The 27122-nt window shown below is 45.4% G+C and overlaps 1 protein-coding gene across 13 annotated transcripts in view; it reads right to left on the reverse strand.

Annotated features, from left to right (window-relative positions):
• Positions 1-27122, reverse strand: part of ELMO2 (engulfment and cell motility 2) — a 45341-nt gene that overhangs the window by 10189 nt on the left and 8030 nt on the right. For 5 of the 13 annotated variants that reach the window (XM_079127944.1, XM_079127934.1, XM_079127939.1 and 2 more), the window contains 19 exons: positions 23761-23888; positions 23427-23467; positions 22898-22970; positions 22019-22069; positions 18613-18794; positions 16914-17013; positions 15370-15521; positions 12890-12968; positions 11709-11744; positions 9823-9873; positions 4781-4903; positions 4357-4491; positions 3673-3777; positions 3464-3572; positions 2906-3042; positions 1878-2041; positions 1653-1765; positions 1367-1474; positions 524-606 (listed from right to left, as the gene is read on the reverse strand). In XM_079127944.1, coding sequence (XP_078984070.1) covers positions 524-606; positions 1367-1474; positions 1653-1765; positions 1878-2041; positions 2906-3042; positions 3464-3572; positions 3673-3777; positions 4357-4491; positions 4781-4903; positions 9823-9873; positions 11709-11744; positions 12890-12968; positions 15370-15521; positions 16914-17013; positions 18613-18794; positions 22019-22069; positions 22898-22970; positions 23427-23467; positions 23761-23838 — 1920 coding nt within the window. In that variant the 5' untranslated portion in view covers positions 23839-23888. Of the gene's footprint in view, positions 1-523; positions 607-1366; positions 1475-1652; positions 1766-1877; positions 2042-2905; positions 3043-3463; positions 3573-3672; positions 3778-4356; positions 4492-4780; positions 4904-9822; positions 9874-11708; positions 11745-12889; positions 12969-15369; positions 15522-16913; positions 17014-18612; positions 18795-22018; positions 22070-22897; positions 22971-23426; positions 23468-23760; positions 23889-24093; positions 26663-27122 lie in introns of those variants that run through there. The other 8 variants (XM_079127946.1, XM_079127935.1, XM_079127943.1 and 5 more) reach the window with 7 other exon arrangements.

Here is a 27122-nt window from a genome sequence, read left to right on the forward strand (position 1 = left end):
AATAAGCAACCTGGTTTCTTCAAACAATAAAAACAAGGAAAAAGAAAATGGAAAAGAGAGGGAACTTCCGAATGAAAAAATCTTAAAAAGACTCATTACAATATAGACTTTAGATTTCGATTTAAACAAAATGGTTATGAAAGTGTGAGTATACATCTAAACCTTTACATGGTTTTATATAAAGATATTATGACATTTATAAGACAATTGGTGGACATTCTAACATGTATAAAGTACTTGATAAAATAACTACTTCTGTTAAGTGTGATAATGGTGTTGTGGTTGTGTTAAAAGAGTGCTATATTAGATATTCATAGATGAAATGTGTGACACTGGGATTTTCTTCAAAGTCACAGGGAGAGGCATGAGTGGTCTATTTTTTTGTATGTTCAAAATTCTTAATAGAAGGTTCAAGGATCATTGAGAGAGGGGAAGAGACTGAGCATGCAGCTAAAGACAACCCCCACTGCTACTCTGTGGTGTCACTGTGACAGCTGCTCATGCTCGGACTCTCTCCACTCACCTTGTTCTGTTTCAGAGCACTTTTCTCTTTCATGTGCGGACAATCTTTCCCAGTGACGATGGCCTTAATGTCTGCAACAGGAACTGATAAATGATGGGATTAGTGTCTGGAAGCTTATGCTGCCAGCCGGCCAGTGCTTGCCTCAGTGCTGGAAGGGAAGCCCTGGGCAGGGTGCCAGGAAGCTGCAGGTCCCAGACTTGAGGACTCTGCTGCCTCAGGAAGGGTAGCCACGGACCATGGCCTTGCACTGTGCCCTCCTCCTTGGTCACTTCCCATAGACCATGGTTTAGTGAGGCTGTCAGAGCTCCACTGGGCGTTGCTTTGGGGCTCTTGGGTTTAATCCCCAAGGAGTGGGGCCTTGGACACTTCACAGTAGTGAAGGTGACAATGCCATCAGAGCAAATGTCAGTGGCAGCTGCTAAGCTGGGCTGACTGCCTGCCAGCCATTCTTCACCACTCACGCAGACTTCTGGGAAGGGTGATCGTTATTACCATTTTACAGAAGCATCCAAGGCAGAGGTGAGAATTAACTTGCAATTAATCAGAATTAATAACTAATTAGGGGCAAAGCCAGGGTCTGCATTCAGGCGGTCTGGCACCAGAGCTTCTGCTCTTTTCTACTTAGCCCCGTACCATCCGTTACAGTCTACACATGTTCGCATCCGTGACCCCATCAACCCCAAGCCACCCAGTGAGGTGGGCCCGGCAGATGATCTCTGACAGATGAGGAACAGGTTCAGGGAGCTCATGGCCCAAGAACAGGTACTCAAATAGCCAGGACCAGCATTCAGGTCTTCTGACAAGTCTAGCTACTACCACACATCAGCACAGAAATGAACCTACTTTTCTCCTGCAGGGATTCAAATGTCACCTCTCCTTGAGGGTTGTCATCCAAGTCACCATAGTGCAGGACCTTGTGGTTCAGTGCTAAACGGCAGTACCAGAACCGTTCTGGAAACAAGGAAACCAAGCAGCTGAGCAAGGACAGTACTGGGACAGGCCTGGGCCCACAATGGACAAAAGGACAACTGTGGCCCTCCTGCTCCCTATGGGGGACACCCAGGAAGGCGTCTCCTGGCAGCAGGGAGCCTGCTGGGTGAGGACCAGCCAGGCCCTTGTCTCCTCTCACCTTGCCTTCGGCGGTTCCCGATTTTTCGGAAGCTGCTGCCCTCACAGAGCCTGTTCAGGCGCTGCTGCTTGATCAGCTCAAGGATCTCAGGCTGGATCTTCTCCCTCAGCTCCCTGGGGTGGACATGCGCTGAAGTAAGTGGAAGGTCGAGCGGACGCAGTGCTCCTGAAGGCAGAGCTGGCAGCTGCCTCCCTCCCTCCCCGGCTCCTCCAGGACAGCACTTACACAATCGGTGGGGACTGGAAGTCATCCTGACTCATCCTCTCAGACTGGCGCAGCCTTAGGATCTCAGAGTAGCTTAGGCTACGCAGTTTGCTCTTGAACTGATCCAAGGAGTTGGGTTTGGAGGGCAAAGCTCGAGTGATCTGCTCTCGGACCACTTGCATAACCTGAGAGGAAAGAAGGCAGCAACTCATGCCACTGCTCTGATAAATGGTCAGGCTGACCTGGAGACCAAAGCTCTCCTCAGCTCCTGTACCCCAAGCAGAGCAGGCCCTAGAGATACCTGCTGGGTGAAGGAGAGTACTGACTTTCTAAGGGACACTTTCTTAGTGGCTACTCAGGCCCAGTGACAGATGGTTATACGGAAGGGAAGCATAGTGCCTGGCACACTGTGGAGTGTTAAAATATGTGTCAGTTCTAAAACAAAAACTGTTAAAGAACAAAACTGGCTACCCCACTGTGTGTGCCCTATGATCTCACTAAGGAAGGGAAAGGCCATAGGAAAAAAGAATAGAAAAAAACACAAAAGTGGATATTTTTGGGTGGTGGAATCTATAGGTGACTTTTTCATCTTTATACTTTCCAATTTTTTTATGATATGATTATCTTCAAAACCTTTAGCTCCTAGAGTGTCAGCTTGCGAGGGCCTGGTGCAGTGCTCTATAGAGATGGCATTCTGAAAGCACCAAGGGACAATTATCAATTAATACCCATGATGCAGAGAGGCTACCTATGGTCTCCTAACCTCTCCCAGCATTGGCTATGCAGTTAGTGCATGGTAAGCCACAGCTATTCTGCTATGCTTACTTTCCTGACCCCTAAGGAGAATAGGAGGGGCAGGTGCTGGCTTCATTGTGGCCCTCAAGGTCACAGAGGAAGTCACAACAAGGCTCTCCAATGCCTCAGTCTCGCGACTCAACATTGCAGACAAAGCTGGTTTTCTCTCAGGGGTTCCCCAGGCACTGGCCAGCTGTCAGAGACTACTGTGAGATAATCTTGCATGGGCCTCAGAGCAGCTTGGTGATGCTGACCTTGTTGAAGTCCTCTGCTGTTGCCCTCATCTCTTTCCAGGTCTTGTTCAACAGCTGGATGCAAATTCCAAAGAGCTCTTCAAATGCTCGGTCATGGGTAAAGAACATCGGGTGGTAGTCATTGCGCCCTTCATTTGCTGCAGAAGAGTAACAAAGGCTAAAGGCTCTGTCCACGGGGCCTGGGAGCTTACATCCAGGGGCTGTGGATTCTCTGTTCCAAATTTCCAAATAATAAAAGCAGACCAAGAACCATAGCTGCCAAGGAGTATGGTATGGGCCTTTCTCCACTTCCTAGCTTTCTTCTCCAGGGTGCTTTTTCTGGTTTGCCTCTACCCTGTTATGGACCCAGTTAATCCTGACACACCTCAAATTACCAGCTTAAACAAAGCAACAGCCATGATTCCCACAAAGATAAGATGGAAGACCAGCTCATGTAGTAATTAAAAAAACCCCAAGGTTGACCAGTCCCACTGACATCTAACTGTTCACAACCTCCAGTCTTCATAAGGCTCTTGGTAACAACACTGGCTAAAGGAGGAGAGGAAGCTGCAGACTTACGCAGTTCCCCAACCTGCAGGATTTCACAGAGCATTTTGGTGAGTTCAATAGCACTACGGCCAAAGGGGCATTCATGTTTGTCTTCTCGGCTGCTGTTCTCCAAGACGATCTGTGGGGGAAGACAAAAGGGAGGGTCAGGAAGGTGAGGGAGAAGGGAGAAGGGCAAGAGATGGGCACTGGGAGCGACGGGCCACCCCCAACACCTTTACCCGGATGTAGGTGTCCTGGTGAACTTTAGCCAAGTACAGCATGTTGTCCAAGGCCAGCATTCCAGGAGGAGTCTGGGTAAAGTCCAAGGCTGGGTTGATATGGTTCTAGAAAAACGAGACATCTGATCTGAGACTCAGTAGTGTCCCATGTGTGGTATGCCTTCGGAGAAGCCCTGCTGCCCTCCTTGAATCTGCTGCCAGCACCTCGTGCTCACTACCTTGGTCCTGGCTCTCTTCACACTCCATTTCTAAGACTGAACTGGGGGCTCCAGTGCTGGACGGTGGCTGCCTCATCCTATATCCCAGTACCTAGCACGTAGCCAGGCACTGAGTAGGTGTGCAGCAAATACATAAACCAACCCCACCCTCCAGTCATATTCTACCATAAAACTGTCACAATAGCTTTGCAAAGAACCTGTTTTGGGGGACAGGTCCCCATTCTACCCACTGTGGCAGACCTCCTGGGCCCACCCCCTGATGAGTGTGTTTCACGGGGCCAAATGTTGCAAAACATTTGCAAACTTGCCACTGGCAGAGTGAACCAAGCATCAAGACCCTCGACCTTATTACTGTCATCTGTTCTTGGGCCACCTTTATGAAGAAGGAGTTGTCAGGCTGGCTAGGTGGACCTTCTGACTTCCTGTCAGAGAGGAAAGCCTACTGCCCTCTCTATTCTTTACTTACAGTAAATCCCAACATTTTGTAGTCCTTGGTGTACATGGCTTTGCGTTTTTCGGTCCCACTCCCAGGAACACTGCTAGGGTCAGACTCGGCATCGAAGGCTATCCTCCTTAGTTCGAATATAATATCTCTTTGAGCCTGACAGGTGAAGAGACAGTCATCAAGTGAGTCAGTCAGCCAAGGAAAGCAAGAAAGGGAGAGTGGGGCCAAACTCTGGCCCTAATCAATCTCCTGGGGGGCACTGCCTCTACCCCAGCAGAAACAGGCTAGGTCCAGAGAGTCTCCTATTAGGCACGCACCACACGATTTTCCAGGGCAGATAAAGACCACACACAGTATCTGGCGTACAGAACACAGGGAATGCACAGCAGCAGTGAGAAAACAGCACCTTCTAAGCCAGGAAAGCACTGTCCCACTTAGCACCTGCCTGGTCATTAGGGTCCATCTTGGTCATCATCCTTTCTTCCAGAAGGTTAAAGGTCAGGACTTGAAGGACATAGAGCTGATGGGCCATCTCCGTTTTGATTGGGCGGTTCCCTCGGATCACATGCTAGAGAAAGCAAAGGCAGTGAGCAGGGGGCCGACCTGTCTCTTTTTCTGAAGAAAAGCCATAGGCATGCTGGTGAAAAGTACCCTGGGCAGGGAACGGGCTTCCTCCCACACACAGGGACTGCATGTTACAGAAGGGGACAGGGCGTGAATGGGCTTGATTCAGGCAGATGATCCACACAGGCCAGGCTGGGGCGCCCTCCCTTTCTCTGCACTCCCCTCCCTGGGGAGGTGGAGTGGAGGACAGAGCTGCACCCGACTTCAACTATGCCGACCACGGGCCACCCCATCAAGGAGTGCTGCACCCTACTCCAATCAGGCACCTCACTGACCACTACATCCAGGGCAATAGACAGAGCATGGAGAAAGGGTCACTTTTTCCTTAGAAAAATGTTTCCATGGCTGCATGGCTGGGTACTGCTCTACCGAGAAGCTTTTGAAAAACCACTTTCTTCAAATGATATTGAGCCTCTACACAAATAAGCATCTACCTCTCTTGTCCAACTCCTGTGCCTCCTTTCTCTCCCACACCTGTCCCCTCTCCCATCACCTGTGTATGTCCCACCTCCAGACCCCCCACAGGGCCCTCTGCCCTCCTCCCCGCTCCTCATCCTGTTCCCCCCATCCTCTCTTGGCCCTGGATGCCCGCCCTCACTTCAGGTTGTCCTTGCTCACACTGTCAGCGTCTTCCTCTTGCGCATTGGACCTTCCTACCTGCTGGCCTCTCATCGTCCTGCTCTCCCTCCCAGGAAACCCTGCTCTTTCCTCCTTGCTCCCTGGGCTTCTCCCTGCTCCCCCACTTGGCCCTGCCCACCATCCTGAATCCTGTCACTGTGGGTTCTTTCTTGCTAAAATGACTTTTGCCAGTTTCCCACATGTCCCAATGCTGTGTCTTCAGGTTCTCTTCTTAGCAGCCCTGTCTCCAGAGCTATGCTGTCCAATGTGGTGGTGATTTATATTTAAATCAGTTAACGCCTATTTAAGTTAAAAATTCGACTTCTTTGTCACCCCAGCCACTGTGACTAGTGGCTGTCATGCATGTGTTGTTCAGGACATCAGCACAGAAAGCTCGATCATGCCGCACTCTGCAGAGGCATCTGACTCTCAGTGTTTATCTTTCCAAAGCTCCCTTGAGCTTTAGATCAGTTCTCTGTAGAGCTTGCTCTGGCTCTAGATTAATTTCCCATAGGCCTTTGCAGTCTAATTGGTGGCCCTTAGGCACCAGTGGCTGTTGAACACCTGACAGGTGGCCAGTCTAAGCCAATGTGTTGCGTCGAATTGTACCACAACTCGAAGTCTTAGTATGAAAAAAAAGTAAAATATGTCCTTATAATGTAATAGTTTATATTCATTACATGTTGAAATCATGTTTTGGGTATCTTAGGTTTAATAAACCATATCATTAACTTAATTGCCCCTATTCCTCTCTTCTTTGCCAAACAGGGATCAGATACAGGGTCATGCAATTAGTAGGCAAGTGCTCACCACTGAGCTACATCCCCAGCTCTTTATAAATTCTTTTATTTTGAGACAGGTCTCCCTAAGTTGTGATCCTCCTGTCTTAGCCTCACGTCACTGGGTTTATAGGCATGTGCCACCTTATTATTCAGTTTTCCTTACTCCTTTTTTTTTTTTTTTGGTACCAGGGATTGAACCCAGGGGCACTTAATCACCAAGCCACATCTGCAGCCCATTTTTTAACTATTTTTTTTAATTTTATTTTTTATTTTGAGGAAAGGTCTTGCTAAGTTGCTTATGGCCTCACTAAGTTGCTGAGGCTGGCTTTGAATTTGTGATCCTCCTGTCTCAGCCTCCTGAGCCACTGGGAATATAGGTGTATGCCATTGTACCTGGCATTCCTTACTCCTTTCTTAATGTTGAACTAGAACATTTAAACATGTAAATAAAGTTTTAATTCCACCAGCTGCACTAGACCTCTTCCCCAGCTGTGACTCTGTGCTTTCTTCCTTTGCTAGATCCATGCTACCCAGTATAGTTGGCCACAGCAGAGTATGAGTATTTAAATTTAATTGAAATTAAAATTACACATTCATTTCCCAGCCACACTAGACTCATTTCAAGTGCCCAGGTGGCCACCATTTTGGATCGCACTTCCACAAACTAGAGTGTGCCAGTGCGTCTGAGCCAATCTTGCCCCCACCCTCCCTCTGAACGGGAGACTCCTCCCAGCCCTATCTCCCCAGAATGAGCTCTCTTCCTCGCTCTGCCTGCACCCAAGCTTTCCCTGCCTCTGCCGTTTCTTGCCTGCCTCCACACCTCCTCTGCTCACTGAGCCTTTTCCTCTCTGCTCTTCCCTTTTGCTACCACCCTGCTTTCTCCCCCTTGTTTTTCACTCACTTTAATCCCCTTTCGCAAACTAAAAAGACACCATGAAGGAAAGGTAGGTAGTTACTCTAGCTACCAATGGCCTGGAGCATATGGCTGTAGTTTTGGAGGTCTCATCTGAAGGTTTACTTGGCTGCCAACCATCTCGAGGCCTAAGCTCTCTGGCTTGACTAGTTAAACCCCTGGACTTCAGTGAGCATGCATTAACCATTTCCTGGTAGGTCATTTAATAGTCCTGATGCTGAATCATTTTCTGTAGTTCTGGAATTTTTGCTTGTTCACAAGATATGTCCAGAAATGAGCTGATTTTCTAAGCCCATTCAGGCAAGTAAGTCTCGAACATAATTAAATTTCCCTGGAAGAGCACCCTCAACCCCAGATGCAGATGAGGGTGCCTGGAGAGCTGCTCAGGAGAGTGGGCAGCCATGCATGAGAACCTGTGCACTCCCAGTCACTTGGGGACTGCAGTCCAGCATTAGCTTAGAGCCCTTCCTCCTGGGCTGGTGGTTGAGCTGTGACCACTACAGAGAACACAGCAGGAGGGAGAAAGTTCTGCAAGGAAGCCTGCAGGCTGCAAATCTTAACAACTGACTGCTCCTCTTCACAGGGGCTCAGGGCTTACTTCCTGAATTCTGTCACCACTGCTTCCTGTTCTGCCCATATAGCGGAGGCTTACCAAGTGCCAGGCACCCTGCTGAGCGCTGTGTATGTCTGTGTCTGTGTGTACGCATGCTCACCTCATTTAGTCTTTGCATCCAGATGAACAAATCAAAACCCAGAGAAGTGAGGTGAACTGCTCAAGATCAAAGCAGACTGGAAAATCTCAGAGCAGGGCCTGGTCAACTCCATAGTCCATGTTCAGCATTTTTTTTTTTTAACACTTGACTCCCGAGTGTTCATTTATTCTCTTCACTCTGGTCTCTCAGTTTCCCCTTGTTTTTGACAGTTGACAGAATTGTTTCCTTCTAATCTAGATCCTTGGCTCTCCTCCCGCCCACTTCTGTCCTCCTGCACCTCACATCACCCCACGGTAACAGAAAGGACTGTCTTTCTAGATCCCTGCCTAGCAAGTCCTTTTTCCTCTCCTCCCTTCTTCACCCCTCAGAAAACAACACAGCTTTTCCATGTGGTCTTTCTAAAATGCAAACCTGGCTATCTTGCCACTCTTAGTAAATCCCCTCAATTGTCCTCAGACTAAGGCCTTACTTGATCTGGTCCTTGTGCTGCCTGCCCTACCCCACACCCAATCACACAGTGTTCCCTTCCAGCTGGAAATCCTGTTCTTCCTGGTTTGCCTACTTGTCCTCTAAGGCTTACCCAAAGACATTTCTCTAAAGGCTTCCTGACACCCTGAATCTAGGTGAGGATACATCGCTCCTGTTGTTCTCTCCAAGACCACAAATCTCTATAGAAGCACTCACCACACCATGCTACAATCACTGGACCAAATGACTTTGAGAGCACACACTCTTATTCATCTCTGTCAGTGCCCTACATGATTCAGGCCTCTGATCAGTGTGAATTGCTTTCCTCTTTATTTATTTATTTTTTTAACTTTCGCGGTACAGGGGATTGAACCCAGGGGTGCTCTACCACTAAGCTACATCCCCAGATCTTTTTATGTTGAAACAGGGTCTCATTAAGTTGCCCAGGAATGGCCTTAAACTTGCAATCCTTCTACCTTAGCCTCCCAAGTCACTGGGACTATAGGTGAATGCCCCCCCAACCCCCACCCTGAGTTTTTGTGCCTGTTTTAACATATGCCCTCTGGATAAACATTCTGGAGTTACAACAAGCAGTTAAGCAGTAGAGCTGCCTTTAGTCCCTTCTTGAAGTGCTGGAATTCCTGGTGGGATGGCTTCTCAGAGACAACTCTGCTCACAGAGGATTATGAGAAAAATCTTAACAGTTTAAGAATAGTTTAGTGGGCTGCACAATGCAGCTTAGCAGTAGAGTGCTTGCCTAACGTGCATGAGGCCCTAGGTTTGACCCTCAGCATGGTATAAAAGCCAAAATAAGTGTTATGGTTTAGGTATTAGGTGTCCTCCAAAAGCTCATGTGTGAGACAATGCAAAGTTTAGAGGTGGAATGATTGGGTTATGAGTGCTTTAACTGAAAAAGTGCATTAATCCTGAAAGGGATTAACTGGATGGTAACTGTAGGCAGGTAGGGTGAGGCTGGAGAGGTAGGTCCCTGAGGGTATGCCTTCGGGGTATACATTTTGTCCTTGTTGAATGGAGAGTTCTCTCTCTGCTTCCAGGTGTGTGTGCTGAATGTCTTTCCTCCGCCACATCCTTCTGCCATGATGTTCTGCCTCACCGTGGGCCCCAGGGAATGGAGTGGGCTGTCTATGGACTGATACCTCTGAAACTGTGAGCCTCCAAATAAGCTTTTCCTCCTTTAAAATTGTTCTTGTCAGGTCTTTTGGGCACAGCAGCGAAAAAGATGACTAAAACAAAAGGTTTAGTACCTATTAAATCTCCTCTGGGTGCCCTAATACTATAATGATAGGTACAATTGCTATCAATAGTAACAAAACATTAGTAACAAAATACAATGTGCTTAGGGGCTTACATTCAGGATTATGGATCGAAGGTGCTTCTGCGCAAATGCATTGGCCATATCCTATGGAAAAAAAAAGTAAATATAAGGAAAGATGGTAGGCACACACCTGTGATTAGTATCAAGGGGAAGGTGATGACAGTTTTTTTCCCCCTTCCTTAAATTTCCTCTCCTTTCCAACAAAAAGTGGGTGAGCGGAAGAAAATTTACTGACCATCAAATGTATCTTACGCTCCAAAAAATTCCTCTTTTTTTTTAAATGAGCACAAATTAACTCAAATAGAGCTTTCCACCTAATGGCACAATCAACCACATCGTCTTCACAGGAGGACATGGACGATGAGACACTAGAGTTACAAGGATGCTGGGCAATGGACATTGCACGCAGAGCACGAGCAGCATGACAGTTCCCAAGTCACATGCATCACCCAGGCCACTGCCCAGGCTGGAAGGATCTCTGGTGAAGCACTGGCTCCAGACTGAGCAAAGGGCTCTGGTCCTGCACCTCCTCCAGCTCCCCAGCAGTCAGGGCTGGACATGGGTGCCCTAAAACAGAAAGTTATCCCTCGCTTCTCTCTTGTTTAGAGAGCAATGTGCTCTCCTAATAGGTTTACCTTTTTTATTATATTTGGCTTAAATTCTGACAGTGATGATTTATTTACTTAGCAAGCCCAGGAAATAAAGTATCCCACATAAATGAATCTTCCAGGGAGCAAAATTTTAAGGGTTTATTATTTTGATCATTCTTATGCAAATCTTTAAGAACTATACACATTATTTCTGAAGAGACTACAATGGTTATAATTTAATCATTGCCAAGGACTCGGATTCATCAAAAAGAACAGTGATTATTCTGTATTATGACACTGTACTACCCTAAAGAGCTACTGAAATGTGAAGCTATTTTCCCTAAACAAAATGGTCCCAGATTACAATGCTTTTAATTTTTCTGACAGCTTTTCACAATTGTGCCATCTCCTTCTTCCAATGTCAGCCATTACTTCTTCCTAATGTTAATTAGTATGACTTCACTTTCTAAACTGCTGCCTTCATTTAATTTTATAGATAATTCTAAGTCAATGAGCCTGAAGGAGCTGACACATCTCTCCTATGCTATAGTATCTGTGATCTCTGTCATTTCTCTCAAACGGAAAGGCATTCCTCTTTCATTTCTAAATTTCTACTCATGACCCAGATGGCTAATACCACCAGGAGCTTTAAGTTTTACTTTGCATCCCCTGAGCATATGCTGGCTGGCAGAGGAGGAAGGTGACCTAGAAACTTCCTTGGTAGCTACAGGAGGTCAGTTGAGATTAAACCTTACTGTGGTCAGCTCACAAAGTGGGTAAGGATTGTGGCCTGGAGCTGGAATATAAAGCTCTCACACCATACCAAAGACTCTTTGATGGTGCAGGACGGAGCACTCACTGTCTTTCCTATCCTGTAAAGGTGACCTCTTGAAGGTTCTCTCTAACCAAGATATAAATATCCAAACTCCCTTTTGTCAATTGAGTCTTTTCAAATTCCTCAAAAGGGCATGGATTTACCTTTACCCTTTTGCTATAGCAAATTGGGAGGCGATACATCATGGCATCATCTGGATGAAAGTCACAGACTACTTCTAAATCCAACTTTCCTCACTGACCACAGACCATGCAAGGCAAATCGCCAAGGAAAGACTGGGCCACATTCCCTGGGGCAGCCCTGTCTTCAGTCCTTCCTGTGACGCTCACCTAGAGCTCCCTTAGTGTCCTGCCGAATGAGATTTATAGCTCCCAACCTTTCCTGGGGCTTTGGCATGGCCTGAACATCCTGATCCACCCACACAGTGCTGCCCAGCTTTGACCTCCCCACCTGGAAGACAGTCAGGGCCCCTTCCACATAGCGGTGCTACTTACAGTGACAGGCAGGTCTAGAGGATTAAGGTGCTTGTCCTGCCGGCAGAAAGCAAAAAGCACAGAGAGAAGCAGACGGAATGAGCTTCAGCTTACATTCAAACAAGGACTTGGAAGGAGGAGATTAACAGAGCCACACCATCCAGGACAGACAAGGACAGACAGAACCACAGATATTTCTGCTCCTCTCTCTAGAATCTAGAATCTCTCTAGAATCAAGAGCTTGGCCATTCCACTTGGACTTTAGTTTATGGAGCCCATGATATTGACAGAGAATTAAAAAGTCTTATTCCTGTACACCACTTGGGCTTTTATCAGAGAGACCTAGAAAGTTAAGTGTTGGAAGAGCCCTCAGAGATCATCTAATCTGGTCATTTCATCTTACAGGAAGAGAAAATGAGACTCAGAGAGGTTAAAACATTTGCTCAACAAAGGCAGGAAAAGTAGTTTGTCTCAGGCCCCTTGACTCTTAGGTAAGTGCCTGCTCTACTGCTCAGCTGCTCTCTAGCTCCCTCATTGTATAAGAGATGTCTTATTTTCCTCATGACATCCTTAGCTGTTGCTGCTCTAAGAGAGGAAATGGAGAGGCAGAGTGATTTGCCTACTGTCACAAACAACAAATAGGGGAAGAGAGACATATAGAATCTGGATCAGAGGACCTTTATATACAAAACTTGGTGATAAGTCCCATTTGTTCGAGATCCGTAGAACTCAACAGAGGTGGCAAGAGGGTCTTCCCCTTCCTTATTCTTGATCCTCTATCCCAGAAGTTAGCAAACTGCAGTCATACTAGGCTTGTTGCCTGTCTGTGTAAATAAGATTTCACTGAAGACAGCCACACCATTCATTTGCCTGCCCTCTGCAGCTACGATTGGCCACAAAGGCCAGGTTGGACAGTTGGCACAGAGACAGTATGGTCCATGAAGTGGAAAATATTTACTCTGGCCTTTTAGAAGAAAAAAGTTTCAGTCCTGCTCTGATCTAAGACCCAGCTAGTTTCCCCTAACGGTTCTTTCCCTTTCCCGGGGCTTGCTTAGCAAAGCCACCCTGCTGGGCGCTGACCTCAGGTTAGGAGGAACTCAGGGAAATGGTTGCATTTCTGCTCTCTGCAGAGCAAAGACTGGGTGGAGTGAGAATTCTCTCAGAGAAGCACAAATACAAAGTTTGGAAAGACAGTCACAGACCTGTCGTTTGTCCTCAGGAGCCTTCAGAAAAAGTGCATTAATCAGTGCGATGGCGTAGGTCTGAATCTCCTGGTTGGAGCTGTCAATGCAGAAGAAACAGAGGGAGATCACAAGACTGAGCAAGACGATACTCACAGATGGCTTAAAACAATCACTTATAGATTGCAAACAAATCCCAGTCTGGGGCTGAGTTTCAAAAGGATTTCAACTGGGCATATTCATGACCCAGCAATTCCACCAACAGAAATTTATGCAAGAAAATAATCACAATTTATGACCAGATGTTTTATTAGAGTATTATTGAGTATTATTGAAAAGCAAAGAATGTTAAGCAATCCAAATATTTTCATTAGCAACTCTGTTTTACATATCAGAATCCTGAGTAGTTACTAAAAATCATGTTTTTGGATACAGTCTTTGTCTTTTTTAAAAAATTAATTCATTTAATGGTTTAGAGGATTGTTTTGTAGCACTACGGATTGAACCCAGGAACACTCTACCACTGAGCCACATCCCCAGTTATTTTTTTTTTTTAATTTTGAGACAGAGTCTCATGCAGGTGGCTGATGCTGGCCCTGAACTTGTGATCCTCCTGCCTCAGCCTCCTGAGTCACTGGAATTATCAGAATGTACCACTACTGCCTGGCAAGGGTAAAGATTCTTAACCTTTAATTCAGGGATCAGCTTAGAGACTGAACCATAGAAGTGGCACAGAAATTATTCTGTGTATTTAATTAACTGTGATACTTTTTTCAAAGAGAGAAGAGTCCATATAGTTGGTATTAGATTTTCAAAGGTGTCTGGGATGCAAAAAAATTTTAGAACTACCTTTTTAGAAGAATCTCTGACATGGGGAAATGCTCGAGATATATTATTTATTTTTTTAAAAAAGCCAACATACACATAATATGTGTAATAAGATCCCAATTTTATTAAAAATATGAAAAGAAAAAAAATGACTAGAGGAATATTTAATGCTTAACAGTGGTTATGTCTGGAGGTGGGCTGACAGGCAAAGAAGGTACTTAATTGTGCTTTTCTAAAGTATGACTACAAATTTATCCTACTTTAAACAAAATAACTATAACCATTTTCTGGAATCTTATAATCCCGGCCCTTGATGTCTCCTGCCACATGGGAGCATCCTGTGGCTCTCTTTCCAGTGGGGCTGATGGGCTTCCTGGTCAGGCAGGGGCACTCAGGACTCTAATGGAGGGCACTAAGTGGCCCCTGTCCACAGAGAAGAACAGGAATGTGCTGGTATCAGCCATGGGTTGAAAGTGGTCATGAGAGACCTCTAACTAGTGCCGTGGTCCTCTTTTGTCCTCAGGGAAGGAACTGGGGATATTCCCAAATCACACACAAAGGAACAGAGAGGTAGGTGCAAGGTTACCAGAAAATACTAACTCTATCCATTGCCATAATGTCCCCTCTCACTAATCAACCCTGTTGGCTCTTTGGATTTGAAAGGTGTTACTGAAGAATTCCTTAAAAGTAACAAGGTGATAAGGTAAAATTAGGGGTGCAAAGATATCACTGTGCTTTTGTTTTACTTGGATTAGCAAGGAAAAACGGGTCAGGAGCAAAACTAGGTGAAAATAGGCTGCTGTAAACTCCCAGACGGGGAACCATGCCTCCTGGGCATGGCCGGGGATCAGCATTACCGCCCTGGTGCTGGGAAGTCGGTCCTTTCAACTGTGTAGCCTGGATCAAACTGCAGAAAAAGGAATGGACAGCAAAGAAATGGTACTCCAAAGGGTTCATTTGCCATCTGGTATTAGTATCTAACAAAATGTTTTAGGATGTAAAAATCTTAAAAAAACACAAAAGCAAAACACCCTGAATTTATTATCTAACCTGTGCTGGTCACAATGCTAGGCCTTTTTAAAATCTCCTTTGTCCTCACAGTCTGGGAAGTGGGACCCTAATCCAGAGATGAGGAAACTGAGGCCAAAAGGGACTAACTAGGAAACCTGATGAAGGCAGAGGACTGGATTTGAACTGGTATCCTGAAATCATGCTTTATTCTTTCAGCAAGCATTTACCCAACATATACTAACTGAGCTTCTACTTAAATCAAAGCCAGGGACATAAAAATGATCAGTCCCTCTTCTCATAAAGCTCCTAGTTTAAGATGGAAAACAGATAACAGAGATACAGTATGACATGTAAATATAACTATCATAGGTACAAATGGAGCCTGTTAAGTCCACAGGAGAAGCAAGCAGCATGTAATTCTGTCTGTTCCCCAGGTGGTAAGGGGAGAGTGGGAAAACCTCCACTGTAGCCTTGGGGGCAGACAAGAGCATGATGTGGTCAGGCTTGAATCAAGGGAGGAGTTCTGAAAGTCATGTACAAGAGGTGATGAGCAAAGGGATGAGTACAGCCTGAATACGTGAAAAGCAGAGGTCACACTAGAAGATGAAAGAGCAGGGAGACCAGAACAGACGGGTGGGAAGAGGCAGGGTGGGGTCTCTTACACCTGCAGGTGTGAGATAAGTTGTCCAACGGTGATTTCCTCTGCTATCTTCTGGTACAGACTCTGGCTGTTCAAGACCATGCTCTCCAGGATGGCCAGGGACCTCTGAAGGATTGACACGTCCACCATGGGCTGGCTCACATACCCTGCAATCTAGACCGAGAGAGGAGCAGATCGGTTGGGAAGCTCAAGGCCCAAGAAAGCTGAGCAGTGGAGCAGGTGAGCAGTTGAGGCATCTGCACTAGCCCAGAGGCACCTTCCTCAGGCATGCCTGCATATGGGCTGCTGTGGCTAGGTGGGCAGTGGTATCTGGTTTATGGTACCCTGGCCAATGTGCCAGGGTTCCCTAGGCACAAATATCTCAATTGCAGATTACAGTATTCATTCAATTGTGCTTCCTCAAAATCTAAGAGCTCAATCCTTTTCTTCAAAACAAGGATTCAAGTGTGAGAAAGTTAGTGTAGAAAGCGAAAGATTTACTGATACTGGGATCTCATTTTATCTTCATTTACTCTGCTTCTGACATATACTTTCCCCTAAACACATTTAGAATATCACAGATTTTGAAAGGACCTTGAAGTCTTTTAATATAATCCCTCTTCTCATATGGTCATTTCACTTTTGCCCACATGCCTCTCGTGTTTGGAAGTTCCCAATGTCCCAAGCCAATAATGGGGGAAATTCTAGGTCAGAGGATATATTATTCATCAGTTGTAGTTCAGTCTTCTGAATTGACACTGTCCCTTCTGGTAGAAGAAAGGAGGGTAAAACCAGAAGTACCTCCCTTTTACCCATAGTCTTCAATCTGACAATCCAAACAGTTAGCCTGCAGATTTGTAAATAGAATGCAAATTTGCAAATGAAAGGCACATTTTCTTGATCGAAGATTGAGGGAGATCTGAGGGAGCAAGTCAGAAGACTGGGACAGCACTGGTTGACTGGCTGGTTCATTCTGAGTCTCAGTGACAACCAGTTCTACTTGGACCATATTCAGTTCTGAGATGCTGGCCCCCTTTTCAATGCAGGCCCTGAGAGTACACAGTCCTTGGCTTATGATGATTCAAATTATGATTTTCCAGTTTTTCAATGATGCAAAGTGGTAGGCATTCAAAAGAAGTTGAACTTTGATCTTTTCCTGGGCTGGTAATGACAATACTCTCTCTCACATATAACACTGGGCAGTGGAAGCTAGAGTCACACAATCAGCGGGTAAACAACCAAAACTCTACATTGTACTGTGTTGCTAGGTTATGATGTTCAGCAGATTCGGCATATTAAGTGCATTCTGGCTTCATAATATTTTCAGCTTACAAAGGGCTTATCAGGTTGGAACCCATTTAAGTTGAGGAACATCTGTAAAACAAGGTGTACATTCCTTAGGAGTCAAAAAAGACCAGAGCTTGAGGATGAAGAAATCCGGCCCTAGGGAACACAAAGCTGGTTCTGGCCAGAGTGTATGGGCTGTATTGCCTGTATTTCCCCTTGAGCCCAGAGGACAACTGGCAAATGAGGGAGAAGAGAGAGACAGGATTTTGGAAGCCTCACCTGCTTAATAAAGGTGACTGAAACCATGTCCCAGGAGACAATGCCATGGTCCATGAGCTCTAAGAAGGCAGTCAGGGTGAATGCCAGCATCTCACTGTAGCTGAGACATGTGCAACACACACACACACACACACAAAATAATACAAAGATTCAGATCCGGAACACAGTGTGAAGGCAGGCACAAAAGGGACAGATTTCAATGTAAATACCCCAGGGAAAATCAGCTGAAGGAACTGTAACTGCCTGCATGCACACCCAGTCAGATGTGGAGCAGATTCAGCCCAGGTATCTACCATCGGGGGGAAAAGTGCAGCTGGGTAATTAGACTTGCCTTCTCTGTGTTGTTTCGTCTCAGGGACACAGAATCACTCATCTGTTTCCCAAAACAAAGAAGACATCAGACCCCTGTCAAACTCTGATGCTTGTTGGCAGAGCCCTGGGAACCTTATGTCCCATGTTAACCTTTAGGCCAAAGGCAGGAGGGTGCAGGAGAAAGACACAAGGCCTGCACGTGGGTTCAGTTCCTGTTCGACCAGTTACTAACAGGGACATCTTATTTTCTCAAAGTTCAACTCTGTCCTGTGTAAAACTGAGCTGAGCTCATGGGTTGTGGTGAGGGCAGTGGATGATGTATGCAGAGCCACTACAGTAGTGCTGGTGGAGAATAAGAATTCAACTGCTTTCTCTTTTGTCTCCTTACACATTTAATCCCTCATGCATCTGTACAGTGCACTAGAATTGGCAAAACATCTTCCCATTTACCAGGCATGTTCAGACATATTAACCACAACACTCCTCACAATGCTACTGGAAGGCAGGCATTATCCCCATTCTGAAAAGGTAGAAGCTAAAGCTGGTCTAACCCTCTACTCTCAGAAGGCCGCAGAACTCCTGTGTCAGTGCTTATAGCAGCCAAAGGCTTCAGGACTCTAGTGCAGTTGGAAGATGGAGACTTAAAACAAATACCTCAGTTTGATGACAAATTTCAGTAGCTGATCCATCACCAAAGAGAAGTTTTCTGACTCCCTGCATGCCAGCTTAGGCTCCACAGGCTTAGGAGGAAACCTAAGCGTCTGCCCTTTACTGCTGATCACAAGCCATTGCTCCCCACCACATCTGCCTAACTCTGAACAAGTGTAAAGATGCTTGTGGTATGGCTGAGTTTTGGATCTCCTGCTCCCTAAGACAGTGTGTGACAAGGGATAGCAAATGGTAAGGAAAGCTGTGGCAAACACAAAGGAAGGCATGCATGCTTGCATGCTCATATGTGGACGTGGGTGAGGGGTGCCTGAAGAGGGAGGAAGGCAGGTAGAGGGCTGTTAAAACGGTCCTCCATCCTGGGAGATAATGAGCAGTCTAGTCTGATCACTAACCCTCATCAGGCCAAGCACTTCCCACGAATTAGCAGATCTGTTCTGGGCAGACCTCTCTTCCTGGCTTTTATGGTCCCTGTTTTGACTAGTCCCTTGGCACAGTACTGTTTTATATTTTCACTTAGTTTATGAGAGCACAGACAGACCCTAAGATGTAGGATCACGACAGTGAATCAGACCCTGTGTGGACTCGTGCTTGGCACACTGCTCTGTGTACAGAAGGTGCTGGTAAATTCTTATCTAACTCCGTGGAAACGAGAACAGGAGGCCCTGCAGAGTGTAGGTAAGACTGAAATCCTGCAGAAGACGACTGCGATAATACTCACTGAGACAAGAGCTTGGTCCCACTTTCCACAAGCCTCGTCAGCACAACGATGCCATCCATGTTGATGAACTCAGTAGCAAAAGTCACATCAGCTGAGAGCTTGGCCAGTTCCTTCATGGCATCCAGTCGGGTCTCCATGTTGGATGACTGGGTCCTCTCCATCAGCTGGCGTGCAGCCCGGGACTATGAGACCAGGGACAAAATACATGCCATCTGCTCTCTGTGGCAGGTTACTGTTCTGTGGATAGCTCACAGGGGCTTGCTTTTCTGTAGACATTTGAGCCCCCAGCAGAATTAGATTTTCACACTGCTAGATATGTTTATAGGATTAATCAGGGAATTTCAGTATGCTGAGATCAATCTATAGTTATCTGTACCTTTTCTGTACCCCTTTGGTCTATGAATTTAAAAACAAAAAAACAGTCCTATCAAGGAAACAGAGAGAGATATGGGAGTCTGGGAGATCCGCTTTCTACAGCAAGAAGCAAGAGAAACAGACCCTGGTTTAACGGAGAGTTTTCTGTTAACTGATGCTGTTAAACAGCAGAAGAGTTTTCTCTTGAGGAACTAAGCTCCCTGTCCCTGGAAGCAATTGACAAGAACCGGGACAACCATCTGTCAGAAACCACAGAAGGAACTCGTGCACTAGCTAGTGAGTTCAATCTGATGATCTTTAAGGTCCCTTTTAACCCTCAAATGTGATAAGCCTGGTATTTTTTCTTAAAAACTTTCTCTCAAAGTCCGTATGATTGCTCCCCAAAGTAACAGTCCTCTTAAAAACTTTAAGTCAGATACCAATCATTTCAAAACAGCTTTAGGAAAATGATATGGTGAAGACAACTTCTTCCGCCACAGACTTTTCCTAATAGGACCTTGCCTCCTTCCCACAAGCCACAGTTAAAATCCTTCTTCTTAAGTTCACTCCTCTTTCCTTGTGCTGAACTTAGTAAGTTCATAGTCACTATCACATCTTTCTATATTTTTAGTTTCATGTTGTCTGCAGGGAAGAAAGAGTCTTGAGAGCAAAAACACTCCCAGTCTTCCTTTTCTCTCATGCTGTTAAGCAAGTGACTGCAGCCCCGTTGGGCTGCAGCTGGATTGAGCCCACTCTCCCTCCCCTCACCTCTCCTCCTGGACAGCACACCATCCTCAGTGATACACAAACCCTCTGATTCCCGTGGTAGAGAGAAAGTGCACTCAAGAAAAGGCCACAGGATGGAACAATCTGAAGAGCAGTGGTCTACACCATGCTTAGAAATTTCGGATCCAAATGTCAATTTTCCTCCAGAGACAGCATTTCTGGGCTGCTGCCTCCTGCTCCAGAGAGATGAGCTTCTGGGAAAGTCAACTACTCCGTGTGAGCGGTCTACAACATGCTTTGGTACTTTCATAAACTGTCATGTTAAATTAGCAGAGTTTAGGGAGAGAATGAAGTCCTTAAGATGAGAAGAGTTCAGGAGAGAAGGCAGAAAACACGATGGTGAGAAAACTGGCCCAGAGTCACACAGGAAGAGAGCCAGATGGGACTACTTTTTTAGCTGTATGACAAGTGGCAAGTTATTTCACCTAAGTCCTCAGTGTCCCTGTCTGCAAAATGGGCCTATCTCCCTGGTTATTAGGATTAAATGATACAACATACACAAAACATTCAGCAAAATACAGTGTCCTGTGTCAGGTGGAATTCCTCCACGCGGTCCTTCTTTCAGATGGACTAGTCTCTCACTCACCAAGAAAGCAGTCACCATTACGCCCTTGATTTCCTGGCAGCCCTTCTACAACTGTGGCCCCAGCTGCACCACCATGGAGGCCTTTTTCATGGGCCTGGCAGTCAAGGTGGTTCCCAGCACCTGGGTTTAGGTCCTCCGTGTCCTGACGCAGGAAGGTCCTGTTCTGTTAATTACTCCTCCTTCCTGTACCTTCAATCTTAACACAGTCTCAAGGACACACAGAACTGCACCACTATGAAGGGGCAGAAAGTGGAGAACTGGGTGATGGGGAACCAGAGTAGGAGAGAGACCTTCCACTAAGTCCAACTATGATTTCTGAAACACATCAACCTTCTACCTGTTTTTAAAAAGCACATATTTTGACTCCACATCCTTTGAGTTATTGCGTTCTCTATCTTCCTTTTAAAACCAAGATTTTTAATAGACTGGTAGACTTAAGGTCTTAATATTTTACCTTTTATTCTGTCCACTACAATCTGGCCACCAGCTCTTCCCAGCAGAACTGTTTCTGTTTCTTTTTCTTTTAAATTGGGGATTGAAGCACCAGTTAGCTTAACTACTGCCCATTTTGTGTTTTTTTTGAAACAGGATCTTACTAAGTTGCTTAAGGCCTTTCTGAGTTGTTGAGGCTGGCCTTGAACTTGTGATTCTCCTACCTCAACCTCCCAAGTTGCTGGGTTTATAGGTGTGTGCCACCACACCTGGCCAGCACTGTTTCTTGAAGATCCTATGTGCTCTTGACCTCTAAACACACAGCTTTTCTGTTCAGTTTACCTTCCCTCTCTGCTTATTACAAACTATAAACCACACCTTCCTCCATCCTGACTCTCTCCCTGCCTTCAGCTAACGAGTCACTTGACACTCCAGATTTTCTTTCTTCTCTTCCAGTTGCTTTTCAGTTACCTTTAAAGGGCTGCTCTTGCAGAAGTCAGGATTAGGGTCAGGGTTAAGGTCAGGGGTCATCCTGGATTCTCCCTTTGCCGTCTACATCCAGTTCTTCACCAAAGTCATCAAGGTTGTCTCCTAAGGATTTCTCAGGTCCATCCTTTCATGTCCAGTGGCCTTCACTGGGACGCTGAAGCTCCTCACCAGCCTCTGAGGCACTCCTTCTCCCACCAGCCTTCCTTCTTTTAGCCCATCTTCCACACTGTCATGAAAGTGGTCCTTCTAAAATTTAAATCTAAGCAGAATGTACCTTCCATCCTAAAATCCTCCAATGTCACCACTTCCTTCTGGTGGACTGGGAGTAGGACATACAAGCAGCTTCAGTACCCAGCTTCTCAATGACTGCGACAGACCCTTCAGCCGCCCGGCACTCCCGCCTTCCCGAACACAGCATACCTCTGCACCTTTGACATCCTGATTTCTCTGCTCGGAAACTTTCATTTTCTTCTTTCTCTAGCAATTCTAGCTTATCCTTTAGCATCTCAGCTGTGTCCCATTCTCTGGGAAGGCTTTCTGGAAACCCTCAGGCTGAGAAGATGGTCCTTCTCTGAGTTCCCACAGGTCCCTAAGCAACTCCCTCTCGAGACCTCTGTGAGAGGTATATCACATTAGTTTGCTTGCTATCAAGGAGGATGTGAGAGCAAAGATCTACTTTTAATCACCACAGTCCTAGTTTCTAGGTCAGTCTTGCCCACGGTGCTCATAATAAACTCTTAAACAAGGAAGAATACTTACCGGGGATATAGCCAATTGTAAGATTGTCCCATTCTTAATGTCACTGCGAGTCTGGAAAGCAAAGAAAAAAACAAAACAACAAAAAACAATTAAAATAAAATATTAAAACAGTATAGGCAACTTGAATGAACAAGAACTCTGCTCATTTTTAAAGTATGGTCAGTTCTCCTTATCCACAGGTTCCATATCCACAGATAATGCAAACAACGGCAATTTGAAAATGTTTGGGGAAAGCTGTTTTTGAACAGGTGGGATTTTGTATTCTGTAAACTGTACAATACAACGCCTGTTTATAGTGTTTTCTTTGTACTAGGTATTATAAGTCATCTAAAGATGATTTTAAGTATGAAGGGATATGGCTAGGCATGGTAGCACATGACTATAATTCCAGCTACTTGGGAAGCCAAAATAGAAGGATCACAACTTTGAGGCCAGTTTGAGCAACTTAGTGAGACCTTATTTCAAAATAAAAATTAAAAAGGTCTAAGGATATAGTTCAGTGGCAAAGCATCCCTGGGTTGGATCCTTTATATTGAAAAAAAAAAAAAAAATGTATGAGGGGATGTGTCTTGTAATATGCAAATACTGTGCCTTCTGAGCACCCACAGGTTTGATATCCCTGACATCCTAGAACCAACCCTTTGTGGATACTGAGGAATGACTTTAACTGAAACTGATACTCTTCAAACAGGTTCTCTTGCTTGTTCCCTCTGAGTGCCTCTTCAAGTATCCTGTGCTCTCGGGTAAAAGTCACCTTTTCCCAGCCACTGAAGAAGAGCAGGACTTGCACTGTCTCTTGCCCAGGAAATAACTCTTTACCAAGAAATGGAGCTACCTAGTTGTGAAGGCCTGCACTGCTTCAGTCTTCCCTGTACTAACCTGTTCCGTGATGTAGAGCTGGGGACCATCTGCATATCGCAGGGTGTAGTACTCTGGGTTTGGCAAAGACCACCTATGCAAAAGAAAACAGTGTATCTCACTTGGTCATTCCTTTGGGCCTATCCAGAAGCTGCAAACAAATAATTTTCAATAGTTACTTAAGGGATTAGTTGTCTTATTTGGACCACAGTGGGATTAAAACAAAGTTGTAGGTTGAGAAGTTGAAAAATGATCTTCTCAGCCTTTGGTAAAGGTTAGCATCACAAAAGGAAGTGCACACTGCTGAGGGTGGGCCTTAGACCCTCCCAGGACCTCCATGGAACACTCTTGGACTTGGAAGAGCTAATGAAGATTCACAGGCAGCCTCAGGGACAGCCTCATCAACTATTCCTTCTTGGTAAGACAACGGCCCACAAGAGCCCACCTCAGGGGACTGCCCAACCGGATACCCTGCAAAGTCCCTTCGAGGTCTGGCAGTGCTCTTTAGATTTTGTTGCCACTACCAAGAACAAGAACCGTTTTAACTTACCCATCACAGACCTCCTTAATGATGGATGCTAGGGGCCGTTTCTGAAAGAAAGACAGGGAGAGAGATCCTTTACCAGCAATCATGTGCTAATTGTGCCAGGTCCTGGGGAGAGGAGCTGCCGAGCAGGATCAGGTTGGGGTGCGGAAATACTTTCCTGACAGCTTTTGTTGAGGAGAAAGCTTCTTCCAAGCTGTGACCTACCTTCCTTGGAGGGGCCAGGCCCAAAGCTCAGCCTTCCTGTTGCTGTCCTTACTCTTCATGCCTAAAGACATCCTCTGCCATGCACCCCTAGATCCCTTTTCTTTCAGGGCTGCTTCTCATTTCTGGAGCATACCTGGTCAATTTCAAGAAGCTGGGCATTAGCACCTGGCCACTCAATGGCCACCTTGACAATGTCAGATGGTGGTGGCATCCTTTCCAGTGAGCCCTACTTCTTCAAGATGCACACACGGACACAGCTGCCTGGGGATGAAGAACAGGAAAGAAAAGTCACAGAGTACGCCTTCGTTTTCATTCTTGTTATCTATTCTGGAGAATCTAAAGACAGGCAGACGCTGTCTGAAGTAACATAAGGAACTACTTGGTTTGAATTTTTCTAGATCATACCAAACCGCTACTTGGGCCCTTGTCTCTTCAGATTAAATTAGCAAACAGAACTGGGACAAACCTATTTATTATCTACAGTTCAGTCAGTAGCAATATCTGCCAATGTGATACTTCAGTTGAAGGGTCAAGAGGATTTGGTGGTAGAAGAGCAAATTTGCTGCAAACTCCTGTCTTGGTACCTTGGGAGGGAGACACACATACTCCAAGACAGATGAGAAAAGATAGAATCCTCATGGTTGAGTGGTTAGCTGAAGAAGCCAGGCTACTTCCGTTCGGCAGCCATCCTAGAAAGATCCCAGTTCAGCAGGGCCCAACCACATACTCTTTGGTCTCCTTGCTACTTATTGTTGCCACTCCATCCCCCTCAAAGGACACAATGTGGAGCCTCCTCTGCGTAGGATGATGCAGAATTCAGAAAATAGGGAAGAGAACTGGGACAGGAAATGCTATTTTAGTCCCCGCTGCCAAGGGCAAAGGCTGCTGAGGGCTTAGGCACAGGGAAGTGGTAAGGATGCTTTCACACAAAGGCCCTTCTATAGGAGGACAAAGGTTTGGAAGACTCTCTGACCCCTCCCCCACTTATCTCTAAAATAAAGGAAAATAAATCATTTTGAGCAAGTCTGGGAGATGGGCCCATGTGACTGGTATCCTAGGCAACTCTGATCGCTTAGTGGTATTCTAAGCAGTAGCTAGAATCTCTCTCCAAGGTCTGACAAAGGGAAGTCACTTGGCTGATGGATTATTTCAACGTATATTTACACTCACTGCCTAAAGGTTCAGGAGAGGCCGCTCTCTTAATGAAAAAGACCTTTCTGCATCTCAAGGTTGAGCCACTCACCATCAATTCGTGCCTCACTAATGGGGACCACCCGCCTCTCCTGGTACATGCAGCATAGCTGTTGCTAAGCTGTTATTCATGTATGCTATCAAATTTTCAGCTCAAACACAGAAGATGGTTCTCACAGCCTGGTACATCCAAACCTCCCTGGTGAAAAGGAGTAAAACTCCATCACCTACACATCTACAGGCCTCAGAAAGATGGAAGTTTTCACAACCATTTCCTGACCAGGGTGGGCTACTTCAGAAGCCAGTGATTACATCAGCATTTGCAAGACTTGACCATGTGAAATACATGGTTTTCAGAATGCTTTTAATTATTTTGTTGAGTATTCTCAGAAGCCCACGCAGTAGGCAGAATAGGGTTATTATCCCCATTTGAAGATGATGAAAGTAAAGCTCAGAGTTCAGTTAAGCCAAGAACACCCAGCCAATAAGTGCCAGAGGGGAGACAGAACTTGAAGTCGACTTGGCCAGTGCTCTTCTCCTCCCCTCAGCAGGTCTGACTTTCTGTTCACTGCAAATCAAGCCTAAAGGCTCTGAAATGGGCTGACCTGATGGCCCTGACAGCTTCTACAACTTCTGCAGCTCCAGGCAGAACTTTTCATGTGGAATGGGCCTAGGCACACAACGAACCTTTGAAAAGGGTTAGTGTAACTTCAGTGTGACTCCCAGCTATAATGCAGAGCAAGGCAGGAAGTTCTTGCGCTAGCTGTGGCGCTATTACTGGATGCTGAGGGCAGGCTCCTTACGCTTGCTGTAACTGAGAGGCAGGACTACACAGTTGTGAGATAATTTCTAAGATCTGAGATGTTTACATACAATAAAATGTACATGCTTAAGTGTATATGTGTGTACATAAATATAGTAAAACACAAAAACACACGCCTCCCTGCAACCACCATCCCGTAAGGCACTGAAAATTTCATCACCCCAGAAAATGTCCTCGAACCTCCTTCTAGTCCTTCCGAAGGCACCCTCTTTCTGATTTCTATCACCAGAGGAGCAGGGCCTGTTTCTGTACTTCATACATGTCCTGTACAGCATGGAATTGTACAACATGGCTTGTTAGACCATTTGTTACTTAGTTTGGTTTCTTCTTATTAAAATAAGTAGGCAGGGTAGAAATAGAGAGAGCACTGAGTTCTCTTTGAGGAAAGCAATTGGATTTAGAGCTCAAAGACTTGGGACCGAATCCTAGTTCCCTCACGCTGTGTACACATCCCTTTACCCAAGTCTCCATTTTCTTCTGCTGTAAGCAGCAGAACTATAGTTCTGTCGTGTAGAACTAAAGTGTGTCTCAAGTGCTTCTAAGTCCATGATTCTAAGGGGGAACTTATAAAATCCAAATGAAGATACCATTATAAAGTCCTTAACCAAAAAAAAAAAAAAAAAAAAAAAATTAAACTCCCATTCTAAGAAACAAAGTACATATTTTTTGAACTCTTTCCTGAATTCTATCTTTGGAGATAAATAAGCTAAAGCTCATTACTTTGTAGATATTACTTTATTCTGGCCCCATACGTCTTTCCCTAGGTTGTCTTGTCATTTATTAAAATTAGCACTGAATATTTCTTAGCTGTTCCAAAAACCCGTGTTAAATCATGGAGACTTGCAACCACCCAGATTATCCAAAAGATATTAATAAGCTCCCATTCTCAGCATCTCTGGGTATCCCACAAACCCCAGGCAGGGGGTTAATAACATTGTCCCTAACCCTGCCACAGCTGGTGGGACTGAAGAGTTGGAAAAAGTCAGCCTAATGACTTTCAGATTATATGATCACCCTTCCTGTGTGTGGATTACCTGATATTCCCCAATACTTTACCATTACAACTCCTTAAATTAAGCTAGTGTTTTGGTTTGCTGCAATTAAAAAGCCTAAAACCAAGACTGGCCCCAAGTTCTGAAGAATTCTACAGCGGAGGTAAGAAAATAGAGCAACATCACTAGCATATGATGATGATACTGAGTAAGCACCTAATTAACACTACCTAAACTAACAAGAACAAAACCCGCTTAGATGAGTCTGGCTTGTTTCAAACAGGTCAGTTATATGGTGACTCTAAAGTACTTATGTTATAACATTTTATAGTCGATGCTCACAAGAACCCTGAAAAACATTACTATTTTACAGGTTAGGCAAATAAAGTTCAGATGGGTTGAAAAATTCCTTGTCATTCTATCTCCTTTTATGCCCTTCCCCCAAAGAAATCAATCAATCAATCACATAAGAACTGGGTCTCAAGGTTA

The sequence above is a fragment of the Sciurus vulgaris genome, assembly GCF_902686455.1.
Source record: "Sciurus vulgaris genome assembly, chromosome: 2".
Lineage (NCBI taxonomy): Eukaryota > Metazoa > Chordata > Mammalia > Rodentia > Sciuridae > Sciurus > Sciurus vulgaris.